Below are 16,787 nucleotides of genomic sequence, written 5' to 3'. Positions count from 1 at the left end.
TTGTAGAGTGGGCGTTGTCATCAGTTTTCAAGATATAACATATTTAAAAAAGTGAGCGGTCTGGTATTTTGGCTCCAACTATGTACCTAGGGTGCACACAAACCAATTGCCTCACAAAATTTATGCTGAAACCGATATAATCATAAGTTTGGCTTATAGATAAAGCATTTAAAAGAAAGGCGTGGAGAAGGTACCCCACCTCCTCAAACACTGAGGTTTTGCTGTAAATTTTTTGGAAATTGGAGATATAACATATTTAAGCAAGTAAGAACGGCGTTAAGTTCGGCCAGGCCGAACTTGTTATACCCTCCACCACGAGTTGTATTGAAGTAATATGGAACATTTAGTTACCTTTCGTTTATAAAGAAGACTAAATACCAAATTTTAGCAAGTTCGGTAAAACAATGTGTCTAACCTTCAAAATACCGAAATTCTAGACGTACCGTTCCTTTTACCTTCAACAAAGACTAAATTCCAAATTTCAACAATTTCGGTGGGTTGCTGTGACCATAACCTTCAAAGTACTGAAAATCGGGAGGTACCGTTCTATGGGGGCTATAAGAAGGCGTGGTCCTACACCGACAAATTTCTGGGAGATCGTTTTATACCCCTAACGAAGACTAAGTACCAAGTTTCAGCCATTGCGGTGGGATACTGATGCTGAAACGTTTAAAATACTGAAAATCGTATTGGAACGTTTGATACCCCAGTGAAGACCAAATACCAAATTTCAGCAATTTCCGTGGAATATTGAGGACACAACCTTAAAAATACCGGAACTTAGGAGATATCATTCTATTGGGGCTATACTAAGGCGTGGACCTATACCGACAAATTTCATATGGAAAGTTTAATACCTCAAATGAAGACCAAATACCAAATTTCAGCCATTTCGGTCTAATATTGAAGCCACATCCTACAAAATACCGGAAATAGGGAGGTACCGTTCTATGGGGGCTATATGAACGCGTGGATGTATACCGATACATTTCCGGCGGAAAGTTGTATACCCCCAACGAAGACTAAGTACCAAATTTCAGCCATTTAGGTTTAATAATGAGGCTAAAACCTTCAAAATACCGAAAATCGGGTGGTACCGTTTTATGGGGGCTATATAAAAACGTTGACCGGTATAGCCCATTTGCAATACCAAACATCCTAGGAGTAATAGAAACTTCTATACCAAATTGCGAGCTGTATCTTGCTTCCAACAGACGGATGGACAGACGGACATGGTTATATCGACTTAGAATTTTACCCTGATCAAGAATATATATGCTTTGTAGGGTCTCCGATGAATATTTCGATGTGCTACATATTATGGTGAAGGGTATAAAAACAGACGTGCTCGTGTCTTTAGCGGTGGTACCCCGCCCACTCTGGAATTCAATAAAATATGTAGCCTGTTTTCTAGGGCAATCCCTGTACATTCCCTGACAATTTCAGGAAAATCGGTTCAGTAGTTTTTGCAGAAAAAAAATTAAATTGAAAATTGAAAAAAAATTGGGCGTGGTAAAATTTTCTTTCCACAAAAATCTAAGTTGGATTATGACGGCATTTGATTTTTATTCATAATTCGAAATTCAAGAAAATATGCATCCCATTTTCACTGGGAGCCATCTATGTACATTCCCTGAAAGTTTCAGGAAAATATTTTCAGTAGATTTGTAGATGTATCATATTTTTAAAAGTGGTCGTGATTCTAGAAAGTAGGTAAAGTCGGAGACACAACCACAATTGTCTCGCAAATTAATTTCCAAACCGATACATTCGTAATTTTTGTAAATATAGCATTTTTAAAGAAATAGGGTATAGGGGAATTTCCCCGCCCTTTCCGAAATTCAACTAATTTTGTAGCCTATTTTATCCGGGGCCATTCCTGTACAATTTCAGGAAAATCGGTTCAGTAGTTTTTGGCTTAAGAGGGTATATACACTTTGATACGAACAAAAATGTGTCTCATCGAAATAATGGTTTTAGACCCCAAGTATGTTTGTACGATATCCGTTTCAGACAATTTTGAGTAGATCTAGCAATGTCTGTCCGTCCGTCTGTCTGTCTGGCTGGCTGGTGCGCACGATAACTCTCGAACGGATCAATCGATTCGGTTCAAAGTTTGGGTATCAAAATATTTTTTCCAGATTTGATTTAAGTTCGAAGATGGGCCATATAGGTCCACTCCTTCAGGTACTTCCCCCACAAATATTCAAAAATTGTAGCAGAACTTGTGCGCACGATAACTCTCGAAGAGAGTAACCGAATTGAACCAAACTTTGCATTTGGTAATACTACCTCTAGGCATACATCAGGTTCGAATATGGATTATATCGGTCCACTCCTTCAGGTACCTTCCACACAAAATTTGAAATAAGTGCAGTTTAGTGACACCTCACGAATCGTTATGAAATTTTTTGTAACAGGATGTTCGTGCGGCCCCCTTTACATCATTGTAATTTTTTTCGAGGGCAAGTCCATAGTTCCCGAGATAATGGCGTATAACCTCAAAAAATCGCTGCACTATGTCGCGAGTTCAAATAAACGGTGGCCAAATATAAAAGGAGTTGGCGTTGGCAGATGAATTTTGGTATAAATACTTATAGTTCACTGACAATGTCGAGAGCAAAAAATTGGGAAGGTCCGTCCACGTTTTGGGATAGTCCCCATGCCACGGTACTTCTTAATGTTTCGGTATTTTGAATATTTTAGCTAAGCTTATCAACCAAATTGGTTGAATTTTTAGATGCGGGGTTTTAACTTTACAAAAAACTTTTCCTATAAAAATTATGGACATAAGTCCACGTTTTGATATAGACCCCATATAACGGTACCTCCCGATTTTCGGAATTTTGAAGATTAGAAGATACATATGTTTCACGCCCAAATAAGCCGAAATGTTGCATTGAGGGTTCCCAATGGACCAAAAAACTTTTCTGATAAAAATTATGTACATAGGTTCACGTTTTGATATAGCTCCAATAGAACGGTATCGCCCGATTTTCGGTATTTTCAAGGTTTTAGCCACATTAAACAACTAATGTAGCTGATATTTGGTATTTAGTTTTGGCCAGGTCTTGCAAACTATTTTTACAGAGAATTGTTGGTATTGGTTCACGTTTTGATATAACCCCCGTGGAACGGTACCGCCCAATTTTCGGGTTTTTAAGGTTTTAGCCACATTATTCACCCAAAATTACAGAAATTTGGTGTTCAGTCTTCATATATTTTTGTGAGTTTATTGAATACATCAATTTTGTCTTCAAATAAGAGAATTTTCCTTAAAATTTTTTGACCGATTAGTGGTCAATAAACGTCACATTTTTTGTTAAAAATCGAAATTTTGACTTTGTATTTTGTATCTGTCTGGCAGGCTGGTGCGCACGATAACTCTCGAACAGATCAACCGATTCGGTCCAAAATTTAGCGCTCGTAATATTTTGTCCAAATTTAGTTTAAGTTCGAAGATGGGTTATATCGGTTATTCCGGTACCTCCCCCACAAAAGTTCGAAAATGTTCGGAAAATTTGTGCGCACGATGGCTCTTGAAGGGAGTATCCGATTTGGTCCATACTTTGCACATCGTGAAATTTCTACCAGACATAGATAAAGTTTCAATATGGAATAAATCACTCCACTCGTTCGGGTACCTCCCACACAAAATTTCGGAAAAGTTCAGTTTAGGACCTGCTCTCGGATCGCTTTGATTTTTGTTGTAGCAAGTTGTATTCACTGCCCCCCCCCCCCCCCCCATATGACAAGTTTCAACCAGGACAAGTCCATACTTCCTGAGAAAATAGCCTGAAAGTTGCGAAAACCCCTATGACACCGTGTGTAGTGGTTGGAGCGCAAGATAACTCTCGAAGGGATCTGCCAATTCGGTCCAAAATGTGGGCTTCGTAATATTTTGTGCAAACTTAGTTTAATTTCGAAGATAAGCCATATCGGTCCACTCCTTCAGGTACCTACCCCACAAAAGTTCAAAAATGTTAGGAAAATTTTTTCGCATGATAACTCTTGATTGGAGTGACCGATTTGGTCCATACTTTACACATCCTAATATATCTACCAGATATAAATCAGGTTCGAATATGGACTGTATTTGTCCACTCCTTCGGGTACCTCCCACACCAAATTTTGGATAAATTCACTTTAAGATCAGCTCTCGAATCACTTTGGTTTTTGTTGCCTCAATTACGACAGTAGAAGTTTTTTCTTCAGAGGCAAGTCTATACTTCTTGAGCGAACAGCCCGAAAATTGTAAAAAAAAACTCTATGGCACACTAGGTAGAGGTTTGAGAGCTCGAATACTGCGTTCGTCTACACTTTGGATATCGTAATATTTCTTCGAATATTAGATGGAATTCGAAGGTGTTGCCTATAGGTCCACTCCTTCCGGTACCTCCCTATCTATCGGTATCCCCGCAAATTTTTGAGCTTTCATACGCCAAAAAATTTGAAAACCCCCCTACATAAGTTTTTTTTTTTTTTTTTTGGCAAAAAACCTATTTCAATCCACACAGGCTGAGGGTATATCTCTGTCGGTAAAGCCGACTGATACTTTCTTACTTGTTATTTATATAGATTGTTCTACAAACATCCCAGGCGGATTTTAAGGCGGGGGTGCCGGCTGAATGGTTTAGTTTTGTTAGATTTTAGATTGTATTGCCAAAGTTTGAGCTCGAAGTTATGCAAATCTCGATTTTTTTTATCAATTTGGCGACTTCGGCGACCCATATCTCTGGAATTAAAGGCCATTCTGTTCTTACAGAGAGTACAGAGAGTGTCAAAAATATTCGGTTTTCAATTTTACCAATAATAACACCTCAGTATTTTAGAATTGTGGCAATTAAAAATGTATATAACATGGAACCATGGCAACCCTATAAGCGAGAATAACAAAGAAATGTTTGTTAACCATGTTTTCTATGCGTCAAAAATATTCCTGTTTTTGGAAATTTTGTTACATATTTTGCCAAAAAACAGATCATTATCGACCTTTTTCTGCAATATTAACATAAATTTTAATAACTGCGAACAGAATCCTCGTTTCTGTGTGTAAAAATATTATATTTTATAGCAAATTATTAAAATTTTGCGCCAAGGAAAAACGCTTTCCTAGAAAAAAGAAGTCTGGTTATATATTACTATAAACACGGCAGAAATAAAAGGACATTTTGCTTATTTTTGAAGATTTAGTCGAATATAGTTGAAATCATGTACAAAAGTCAAAATAATATAGGAATAATAGATTTCGTGAAACGCCTACTTACTTACTTAGCTGGCCCATTACAGAACATTTGTTCTATAGGCCGAACTAAGAAAAGATCTCCAATTCTCTCTGTTTGTTGCTTCGCTTTCTGGAATTCCGCGCCTTTTCAACTCATCATCCACTTGTTTGCGCCATCTATTCCTTGGCCTGCCAATTCTGCGTGCACCGCCAAGCGGTCCGTGTTTATACACCTTTTTAGCGGGGTCATCATCGCTCATTCTTATGATATGGCCTAGCCAACGCAATCGCTGCATCTCGATACGTTTAACAATATTGATGTCGTTGTACAGCAGATACAGCTCGTGGTTCATGCGACGTCGATATTCACCGTCAACGCAGTTTGGTCCGTAGATCTTTCGAAGAATTTTTCTCTCAAACACACCAAGAACTGCCATGTCTGCTTGCGCAAGTACCCAGGCTTCGGAGCCATACATCAGCACGGGTAGTATCAGTGTTTTGTAGAGTGTTATTTTTGTTTGACGAGGTGTGGCTTTGTTTTTGAACTGCTTACTTAAACCAAAGTAGCATCTGTTGGCCAATATAATTCTTCTTTTTATTTCACAACTGATGTCGTTTGTTGTGTTTACGGAGGAGCCAAGGTAGACGAAGTCTTTTACTACCTCAATATTATAGGAACCAACTTCCGCAGTCGGTCCGAGCTCAATGGACGCATTGCGCGTCGACACCATCAACTTGGTCTTCTCACCGTTTACCGCCAGACCCACTTTAGCAGATTCTCCTTCGACCTTCATAAAGGTATCAGTTACTTCTTTTACTGATCGGCCCATGATGTCTATATCATCAGCATAAGCAAGTAACATGTGACTATTGGTGTAGATTGTGCCACTTCTTTTGACGTTTGCCTCTCGTATAACCTTTTCCAGCAGGATGTTAAAGAGATCACACGAAAGGCTGTCTCCTTGTCTGAAACCTCTTTTGGTACCAAACTCTTCGGAGAGGTTCTTTCCTATTTTAACTGAGGACCTCGTATCCGTTAAAGTCATTTTGCAAAGACGGATGAGCTTTGCGGGGATACCAAATTCAGACATGGCTTGGAATACCTTTGAACGCAGCGGGCTGTCGAAGGCTGCTTTATAATCGACAAAAAGGTGGTAGGTGTCGATCTGCATCTGTTGGGTCTTCTCCAGGATTTGCCGCAGGGTAAATATCTGGTCAATGGTGGACTTGCCAGGTCTAAAGCCGCATTGGTATGGTCCAATTATCTCGTTGACCATAGGCTTTAGTCGTTCGCACAATATCCCTGACACGATCTTGTAGGCAATAGGGAGTAGACTTATGCCCCTATAGTTAGAGCATACAGTCTTATCTCCCTTCTTGTGGACGGGGCACAGGATACTCCGGTTCCAATCGTCGGGTACTCGTTCTTCCTGCCAGATGGTGCTAACTAGCTGATGAATACACCTTATCAGCGTGTCGCCTCCGGTTTTGAACAGCTCGGCTGGTAAGCCATCGGCTCCTGCTGCCTTATTATTCTTCAGCCGATTTATTGCTGTCTTTACCTCATCTTGGCTGGGCGGTATACATTCAATACCATCTTCTGGGATTGGGACTGTGGTATCTTCGTCGTCTTCGCTGCTATTGGATACCAACAGTTTTGAAAAATGTTCTTTCCATATCCTGAGTACACTATCTGTATCTGTTACCAAATTACCTTGCTGGTCTCTACAGGAGGATGTGCCTGTACCAAAGCCATCAGTTTGATGCTTGACTCTTTGGTAGAATTTTCGGACTTCATTCTGGCTCCTGTACATTTCGATTTTTTCACACTCCCGCTTTTCCATCTCTCTCTTTTTTCTGCGGAAAAGACGTTTCTCCTCTCTCCTTTTCTCCCTGTATCTCTCTCGTGCGCTACGCGTTGCTACGGATTGAAACGCCTAAGCCAGCCAAAAACAAGGACAGGGAGGAAAGATAGAGGAATCTGCTGAAAATTTACGGCTAAACCGCCCTTAATTTTCCTGAAGTTGCCCGCCGAGTCCTAAACGACTTTGAGAAGATAGAAAATATGCACTTACTTTCCAAAAAATCATAAGCTTAAAGCTTCGCATAGCCTTACGTTACAAGCGAAAATACATACATATAATCTTAATATCAATAAACAATCGCGTTTCTGCTGTCCAAAATTCGTTCATCCTTCTGAATTTCATGGTAGAAATATATTTGGGAATAAGGAATGAAATAAGTTGGCCCACAAAAAGGCCCTTTGCTGCAATAATAACTTCTTCATTCACCTACAACTTGAACAACAACCAAACGCTAAGTCAAATGACAAGTAAATGTTGTAGACCTCCCCGGTGAATTAAAACAATTTCTTCCTTACATTTAACAACGTTTAAGGCAAAAATCTCTTGGTCAAAGGCAACGGAATATTGAGGGCGAAAGAGAAAACAAAAACAAAACTGTTGGCTTGTTAAGTTTTAAGATTAGTGGAAGATTAAATCAATGGAGTAGTGTATCCCCGTTGCTATCTTCCTTTAGTTGATGATGCTGTTGGTACCGGCAACTGCTACTGTTGTTGTTGCTGACTGGTAAGATGATATCAGTGTTAAACAAAGACAAGGAAGAAGATCAAGATTATAACAACTTGTGAATAGATGCGGATTACGTAGATGCTGATGATAATCGATCGTTAAACCAAAAAAGAAAAAAATCAAGAAGTAGTTGTTGTTAGTTTTTTTATTTAACGACATTTAAATTGTGTAGTGGACATGTTATGTTAATCTTTGCAATAGTTACGAGGAAAGATTGTATAGAGAGGCTTTTGGTGAAAAATTAGTGAATATGGTCATTGTTGAAATAATGGGAGGGACATAACAAACAACTGCCTGTTTATGTGGCACAAAGTTGCTCAACTTTCTATTCTCCATTTAAAAGGAAGCAGTAGCTCTCAATATTTATACCGTAACTATGTTAGTGGTTTGTATGGAAAAATATTATCCCATGAATTTCTTCTTGTCCAATAAATGCAATAAATTCCTCACCCACATTTTTGAACCACCTATCGCTGCAATCAAAACACATCCCATGAAAGTCTTGTTGTGAGAAACAACATAAATCACCGACACATTCCAGATGTCAATTGATAGCGACTTGAAAGTTTCAATTTACAGACAACCATAACTAATATTTTCTAACTAAAGTTTAATTAAAACGCTAAAACTGATCTAACAACACACTCAAAGACAACAACGACAACAGAAAAATATAACAGCTTTTCAGTAATTTCAACCTTTTGGTTTTTTTTTCATAAATAGTTTTTCTCTTAGTACCGAGCTATCGAATGTCCGCCCGCTGCATATATAGCTTGGTGTGCTGTAGTTCAAAAGAATACCGCCTTCTCTTTTGTCAAACGGACCAATGGACAAATAGTCAATCGAAGAAAAACAATCCATTGTCATTACCAAACATGGTTGCTCAATAGGTGGCGCCAGCTTCTACCACGATATGATGCACTGTTTCAAAAGGAAACTGTTGACACAGTTAACTGTCGTCGCCACACTATCTTTAACCAAATGATTTATTTCCAATAGTTTGACTTGCAGCAATGACATGTTGTAGAGAACAACTAGACAGACAGGTAGCCTGTTAGGCTGACCGATTGATCTGCACAAATCTTAACATCATCATTATTATTAATTGCAATAAAAGTGTCTCTGAGTGTTGTTTCTTTTTTGTTTTTGCCATTAACTTAGATTTTCTGTTTCCTTTCTCTCGTTTACTTTTAGGTCATTTCATAGATGACAATCGGTTGGATCATCATGCGGTGACACCACAAGGTAAGTTAAATTCAATGAAGCTTGGTTAGCGTGTAATTTGCTACTTACTAGAAGCTGTTATAAAGCAGGCTGTTTTGTAAAGGGATGTTTTGTAACTTTTATAATGTTTTGTACCCCTGGCTAGAACATTCAAAACATCGAAAATCCGTGAGCGCCGTTCTGTATGAAGACATATACCGACAAGTTTCTGGTGGAAATTTTACATTTTACACCCCCCAACGAAGACTAAATACCAAATTTTAGCAATTTCGGTGGGATATTGAGGCATCGACTTTCAAATTACCGAAAAGCGGGAGGTACCGTTCAATGGGGGCCATATGAAGGCGTGAAGCTATACCGACAAATTTCAGGTAGAACGTTTTACACCCCTAACGAAGACTAAGTATCAAATTTCAACCATTTAGGATGAGTAAAGTATGGACCAAATCGGTCATTCCCATCAAGAGTTATCGTGTGCACAATTTTTCCGAACATTTTTGATCTTTTGTGGGGGAGGGACCTGAAGAAGTGGACTTATCTACGAACGTATACTAAGTTTGCACAAAATATTGCAAAGACCAAATTGTGGACCGAATCGGCAGATCCGTTCGAAAGTTATCTTGCGCTCCAACCACTACACACGGTGTCACAGGTCTTTTTTTGTAACTTTCTCGAAATCGGCCACAAAACTATATGACAATTGGTTTATTAGTTTTCGAGCTAGAGTTGGCACCGCAAAATGCTTTAATAAAAACAGGATTTCGTAGACGGCCTCAAAACTTCGTAATATTTTTATACCCTCCACCATATGGAGGGTATAATTAAATTTGTCATTCCGTTTGTAACACATCGAAATATCCGTCGGAGACCCTATAAAGTATATATATTATTGATCAGCATAAAATTCTATGTCGATTTGACAATGTCCGTCTGTCCGTCCGTCCGTCTGTCCGTCCGTCTGTCTGTCTGTTGAAATCAAGATACAGCTCGCAATTTTAAAGATAGAGAGTTTTAAGGTTTTAGCTTCATTATCCTACCAAAATGGCTGAAATTTGGTACGAAGTCTTCTTTAGGGGTACAGAACTTTCCTCCAGAATTTTGTCGGTATCGGTCCACACCTTCATATAGCCCCCATAGAACGGTACCTCCCGATTTTCGGTATATTTAAGGTTTTAGCCTCATTATCCTACCAAAATGGCTGAAATTTGGTACGTAGTCTTCTTTAGGGGTATGAAACTTTCCCCCATAATTTTGTCGGTATCGGTCGACACCTTCATATAGCCCCCATAGAACGGTACCTCCCGATTTTCGGTATTTTGAAGGTTTTAGATTCATTATCACACCGGAATGGCTGAAATTTGGTACTTAGTCTACGTTGGTGGTATAAAACTTTCCCCCAGAATTTTGTCGGTATCGGTCCATGTCTGCGTATAGCCCCCATAGAACGGTACCTCTCGATTTTCGGTATTTTGATAGTTGTGGCCTCAATATTCCACCGAAATGGCTGAAATTTGGTATTTAGACTTCGTTGGAGTACTCAAGCTTCCCCTTTAAATTTGTCGGTATAGGTCCACGCCTTCATATAGCCCCCATGGAAAGGCACCTCCCGATTTTTCGTATTTTGAAGGTTGTGTCTTCAATTTTCCACCAAAATGGCTGAAATTTGGTATTTAGTCTTCAATCTATATTAATAAAAGAGTAGAGTGACTGATTCACTGACTGACTGATTGATTCATCAACGCCCAGACGAAACGGCTGAAGCTAGAATCATGAAATTTTGGGTGTGGATCACTCTTGGTCCGAAGGGGTCAGATAAGGCTGGGTTTTTTGAAATTCGAACTGGAAGGGTACTAAAAGTACTAAAAGGTACTAAATATGGTACCGTTTGTATTTGGCGAACCGGTAGAGCTAGAACTTTGAAATTTGGAATGAAGGTCACTGATGGAGAGTTAGAAAGGTGTACCAAAGGTTTTTTGGAAATTCGAACTATAAGTGTACGAAAAGTACTAAAAGTTACTAAATTTAGTACTATTTGGTATTACGTGAACGGATAGAGCTAAAATCTTGAAATTTGGAATGAAAATCAAGGTTAAGAAGATGAGTTGATATAAGGAGGTGGTTTTGAAAATGTGTACTCATTTGTACGAATAGTACTAAATGGTACTAAATTTGGTACAATTTGAATTTGGGCGAACCGATAAAGTTGGAATTCTGAAATTTAGAATTACTATTACTGTTGGAGCGTAGGTTTGAGATATGAAGGTAGTTTTCGAAATTAGTACATATGGGTACGAAAGGTACTAAATAGTACCAAATAAGGTACAATTTGGATTTGGGGGAACGGATGGAACTGGAATCCTGAAATTTAGAATTAGGATTACTGTCGGAGTGTAGGTTAGAGGTATTTTGGAAATTCGTACTTTTGGGTACGAAAAGTACTAAATGGTACCAAATTTGGTACAATATGAATTTAAGTGATCGGATAGAGCTGGAATGGTGAAATTTGGAATTATGATTACTATTGGAGTGTGGGATTGGGATACTTTTGGAAATTCGTACTTATGGCAACGAAAAGTACTAAATGGTACCACATTTGGTACAATTTGGATTTGGGTGATCGGATACATTTGGAATCGTGAAATTCAGAATTAAAATTGCTGCTGGTGTGTTTATAGAGGTAGGTTTGGAAATTCGTACTTTGGATACGAAAAGTACTAAATGGTACCAAATTTGGATTTGAGTTATCGGATGTATCTGGAATCCTGAAATTCGGAATAAAGCTTATTGTTTGAACATAATAGCACTGAGGTAGTTTTGAAAATTTGTACTTATGTGTACGAAAGTACTAAATGGTACCAAATCTGGTACAATTTTGATTTGGGTGAACGCATATAGGTGGAATCCCGATTTTCGGAATAAGGATTACTGTTGGCGTGTAGGATTGATGAAGTTTTTGATATTTTTAGTTATGGATACGAAAAGTACTAAATGGTACCAAATTTTAATTTATGTGATCGGATACATTTGGAATCCTGAATTTCGGAATTACGATTACTGTAGGAGTGTTGAAAGAGGTAGGTTTGGAAATTCGTACTTTGGATACGAAAAGTACTAAATGGTATCAAATTTGGTACAATTTGGATTACGGTGATCGGATGCAGCTGAAACCCAGAAATTTGGAATTAAGATTACTGATGGCGTGTAAGATTGAGGTAGTTGTAGAAATTCGTACTCATGGTTACGAAAGTACTAAATGGTACCAAATTTGGTACAGTTTGCATTTGGGGAGCTGGAATCCCGAGATTTGAAATAAGGAGTACTGTTGGAGTGTAGGATTGATAAAGTTTTGGAAATTTGTAGTTATGTGTAGGAAAAGTACTAAATTTGATACAATTTGGATATCAGTGAAAGGACACATTTGGAATCGTGAAATTCGGAATTAAAATTGATGTTGGAGTGTTGATAGAGATAGGTTTAGAAATTCGTACTTTGGATACGAATAGTACTAAATGGTACCAAATTTGGATTTGAGTGATCGGATATATCGGAATCCTGAAATTCGGAATTAAGCTTATTGTTTGAACATAGCACTGAGGTAGTTTTGAAAATTTTTATTTATGGGTACGGTTTGGAATTAATACCTGTTGAATTGTAGGATTGATAAAGTTTTGGAAATTTTTAGTTATGGGTAGGAAAAGTACTAAATAGTACTAAATTTGGTACAATTTGGATTTGAGCGAACGGATAGAGCTGGAATCAAGAAATTTGGAATTAAGATTACTGTTGGAGTGTGGGATTGAGATATGGAAGTAGTTTTGGAAATTCGTACTTATGAGTACGAAAAGTACTAAATTTGGTACAATTTGGATTTGAGCGAACGGCTAGAGCTGGAATCTTGAAGTTTGGAATTAAGATTACTGTTGGGGTGTAGGATTGAGGAAGTTTTGGAAATTCGTACTTATATGTACAAAAAGTACTAAACGGTACTAAATTTGGTACAACTTGGATTTGAGCGACGTAAAAAAAAAATAAGAAAAAAAAATATTTGTATTATATTGGTCGCTAACATTCGGAAAACGAATTAGCAAATAAAGAAGAAGAAGAGGTACGAAATGGTTCCATGTATGGTACAATTTTGTATTGGATGAACGGATAGATCTGGATTCGTGAGATTTGGAATTATGATTACTGTTATCATTTGCTTATAACGTGAGATTTAAGAAATATGAACCATAAATATACGAAAAGTTCTAAATGGCACAGGTTTTGGTACAATTTGTTATTGTGTAAAGGGAATTTTGAAATAATAGGAGGAGGTTCGTATTTATGTATTTACATGAAAGTACTAAATAGTTCTATAATTGATTTTTGGGGGAAGAGATAGAGCTGCAAGTGAGGATGGCGGTTGTTGGGTTAGGCCATATTTGCGCTGAGAACCTCAATTAAAATATCTCGAAAAATGTGGATTTATCTTGATGTGTAGGCGTGACGAAAATCGGACTAAAGTGGTACGTATTAGTACACAAAATGTTTCCATGTTCACCATTCTATATTATATATTATTTATTTGTTTTGTATATTTAACGCATACGAAGTAGCGGGCACTTTGCTAGTCTATATATATAAAAGAGTAGTGAGTTGAGTGACTGACTGACTGATTGACTGACTGATTCATCAGCGCCCAGACGAAACCGCTGAAGCTAGAAAGTTGAAATTTTGGGTGTAGGTTGCTGTTGGTGTGTAGGGGTGAGATAAGGCTGGGTTTTTGGAAATTCGAACTGGAAGGGTACGAAAAGTACTAAAAGGTACTAAATATGGTACCCTTTGTATAAGGCAAACGGTAAGAGCTAGAATTCTGAAAATTGGAATGAGGGTAACTGATGGAGAGCTAGAAAGATGTACCAAAGGGTTTTTGAAAATTCGAACTATAAGTGTACGAAAAGTACAAAAGGGTACTAAATTTAGTACAATTGAGATTTGGGTGAACATATAGAGCAGGAATCCTGAAATTTGGAATGAAGGTCACTGATGAAGAGTAACGATGAAAGGTTTTTGGAAATTCGAACTATACGTGTTCGAAAAGTACTAAATGGTACTAAATTTAGTACAATTTGGATTTGTGTGAACGGATAGAGCTGGAATACAGGCATTTGGAATGAGGGTCACTGATGAAAAGTAATAATGAAAGGTTTTTGGAAATTCGAACTGTAAGGGTACGAAAAGTACTAAATGGTACTAAATTTAGTACAATTTTGATTTGGGTGAACCGATTGAGCTGGAAGACAGACACTTGGAATGAGGGTCACTGATGAAAAGTAACAATGAAAGGTTTTTGTAAATTCGAACTATAAAGGTACGAAAAGTACTAAATGGTACTAAATTTAGTACAATTTGGGTTTGGGTGAACGAATAGAGCTGGAATCCTGAAATTTGGAATGAAGGTCACTGATGAAGAGTAAAAATGAAAGGTTTTTGGAATTCGAACTATAAGTATACGAAAAGTAATAAATGGTACTAAATTTAGTACAATTTGGGTTTGGGTGAACGAATAGACCTGGAATCATGAAATTTGGAATGAAGGTCACTGATGAAGAGTAAAAAAGAAAGGTTTTTGGAAATTCGAATTACAAGGGTACGAAAAGTACTAAATGGTACTAAATTTAGTACAATTTTGATTTGGGTGAACGGATTGAGCTGGAATACAGACATTTGGAATGAGGGTCACTGATGAAGAGTAACAATGAAAGGTTTTTGGAAATTCGAACTATAAGGGTACGAAAAGTACTAAATGGTACTAAATTTAGTACAATTTGGATTTGGGTGAACGGATGGAGCTAGAATCCTGAAATTTTAAATTAGGGTCACTGGTGGAGAGTAACAAAGAAAGGTTTTTAGAAATTAGAATTAAAAGTGCACGAAAAGTACTAAATGGTACTAAATTTAGTACAATTTGGATTTGGGTGAACGGATAGAGCTGGAATCCTGAAATTTGGAATGAGGATCACTGATGAAGAGTAAAAATGAAAGGTTTTTGGAATTCGAACTATAGGTGTACGAAAAGTAATAAATGGTAGTAAATATATAAATATATATGGAATATAGAATTGAGATATGGAGGTAGCTTTCGTACTAATGTGCACGAAGTAGTACTAAATGGTACGAATTTCGCTATAATTTGTATTTGCGTGTACAGATTATTGTTGGAGTGTAGGATTGAGGTAGTTTTGGAAATTCGTACTTATGGAAAAGTGCTAAATGGAACTACATTGACTATAATTTGGGTTTAGGTGAACGGATAGAGCTGAGATATGAAAGTACATTTCGGAAAATCGTGTACGAAAAGTGCTAAATGGTACAAAATTTGGTACCTTATGGTATTTGCTATATGGTTTAGAATTTTGTACAATTTGTGATTTTGTAAAGGGTAGAACTGGAATTTTGAAATTCGGTATTAGATTAGCAGTTGGTGTTTAGAGTGGAGGTAGGGAGTAGGTTTTGAAAATTCGTACTTATTTATACAAAAACTACTAAATAGTCCTCAAATGGGTTTCAGGGGAACTGGAAAACTGAATTGGGGTTAGGATATATGTTGAATATAAGGAAGTAATTTTTGAAACGTTTACCTATGTGTAGGAAAAGTTGGGTAACATGTTGATACCAAAACCATTTTAAATAGTTAAGGTACTAAATTTGGTGTTGGGTGTAGGAACAAAGCTGGGATTATATAATTTAAAAATACGAAATTTTTACAAAAAATACGAAATTGAAACATATTTGTTATGAAGATCGCTCTAAAGTTTGAGACAAAGTTCTGAGTTTGAAAAATTGTACTGAATATTGCCCCATTGATTTGATGTTAACGCCAAGGAGTTTCTAAATAATGTACTGAAATAAAGTAGTTAAATGTGAAGCATCTTTTCAAAATATGTTTTTTGTTCTGACCGCTTTGGTACAATTTTGTTAACTAAAAGGTATTTACCCCTGATATTAAAAAATCCTAAATTGAAATGCTTTCAAAAATTTTTCCGTTATATACTGTTGACATACCGGTGCACATTAAGTACAATTTTTTGTAAAGAATTGTTCTAACCTTTCTTGCCACAAATTCCGAATTTCGGTTGGAAAATGTGCAGAAGATCTTCAAATACTCTAAATCTTCAAAATATCTCTTCTAATAAACGTGGATTGAAGTGGAGATTTTTTAAATTAAACTTCTATATCCTCTGAGTATTCAAGGTCCAAATTTAAAGAAAATTGGACAATATACATTTGTTCTTCTTTAAAAATACACTAAGTCAAGAGGTACCGTTATATGGGGATATACGAAAACGTGGCCGAAAATTTAACGGACCTATTCGGGTTCTGGGCGAAACCGCTAAAGCCAGAACCTTGAATTGTGAATGTGCGTGATTTTTTTTGTGAAGGGGTGAGATAAAGTTTAGTGTTTGGAAATTCGTACTGGAAGAGAATGCTGTGTTAGTGAAGAGGAGTCAAATCTGAAATTTGCAATATGATACGTAGTTTTGGAAATTCGAAATAAAAAATATGGTAGCTGTGTAGATGCGATACGGCAATTTTTTTTTTAAATTCTGACTACAATCGAAAAAATATTGGTAATAAAAATAGGTCTTAGTACAACAATATCTCAAGTATTCACCATTCCCGTATTAAATATTGTTGATATATATTTCGTTTCCTTTCCGCATACGAAGTAGCGGGCATTTGCTAGTATGATATAAAACTGTTCG

At 37.2% G+C, this 16,787-nt stretch overlaps 1 protein-coding gene across 6 annotated transcripts in view; it reads left to right on the top strand.

Annotated features, from left to right (window-relative positions):
• rn (rotund) overlaps positions 1-16,787 on the top strand; it is a 464,377-nt gene that overhangs the window by 226,565 nt on the left and 221,025 nt on the right. For all 6 annotated transcript variants that reach the window (XM_073987532.1, XM_073987524.1, XM_073987477.1 and 3 more), the window contains one exon: positions 9,010-9,060. In XM_073987532.1, the coding sequence (XP_073843633.1) occupies positions 9,010-9,060 (51 nt within the window). The remainder of the gene's footprint in view (positions 1-9,009; positions 9,061-16,787) is intronic.

This window comes from Musca autumnalis, unplaced genomic scaffold, assembly GCF_047663935.1.
Source record: "Musca autumnalis isolate F117 unplaced genomic scaffold, ASM4766393v1 scaffold_1, whole genome shotgun sequence".
In the NCBI taxonomy this organism is placed as follows: domain Eukaryota; kingdom Metazoa; phylum Arthropoda; class Insecta; order Diptera; family Muscidae; genus Musca; species Musca autumnalis.
This window is presented reverse-complemented; position numbering and strand designations above follow the sequence as displayed.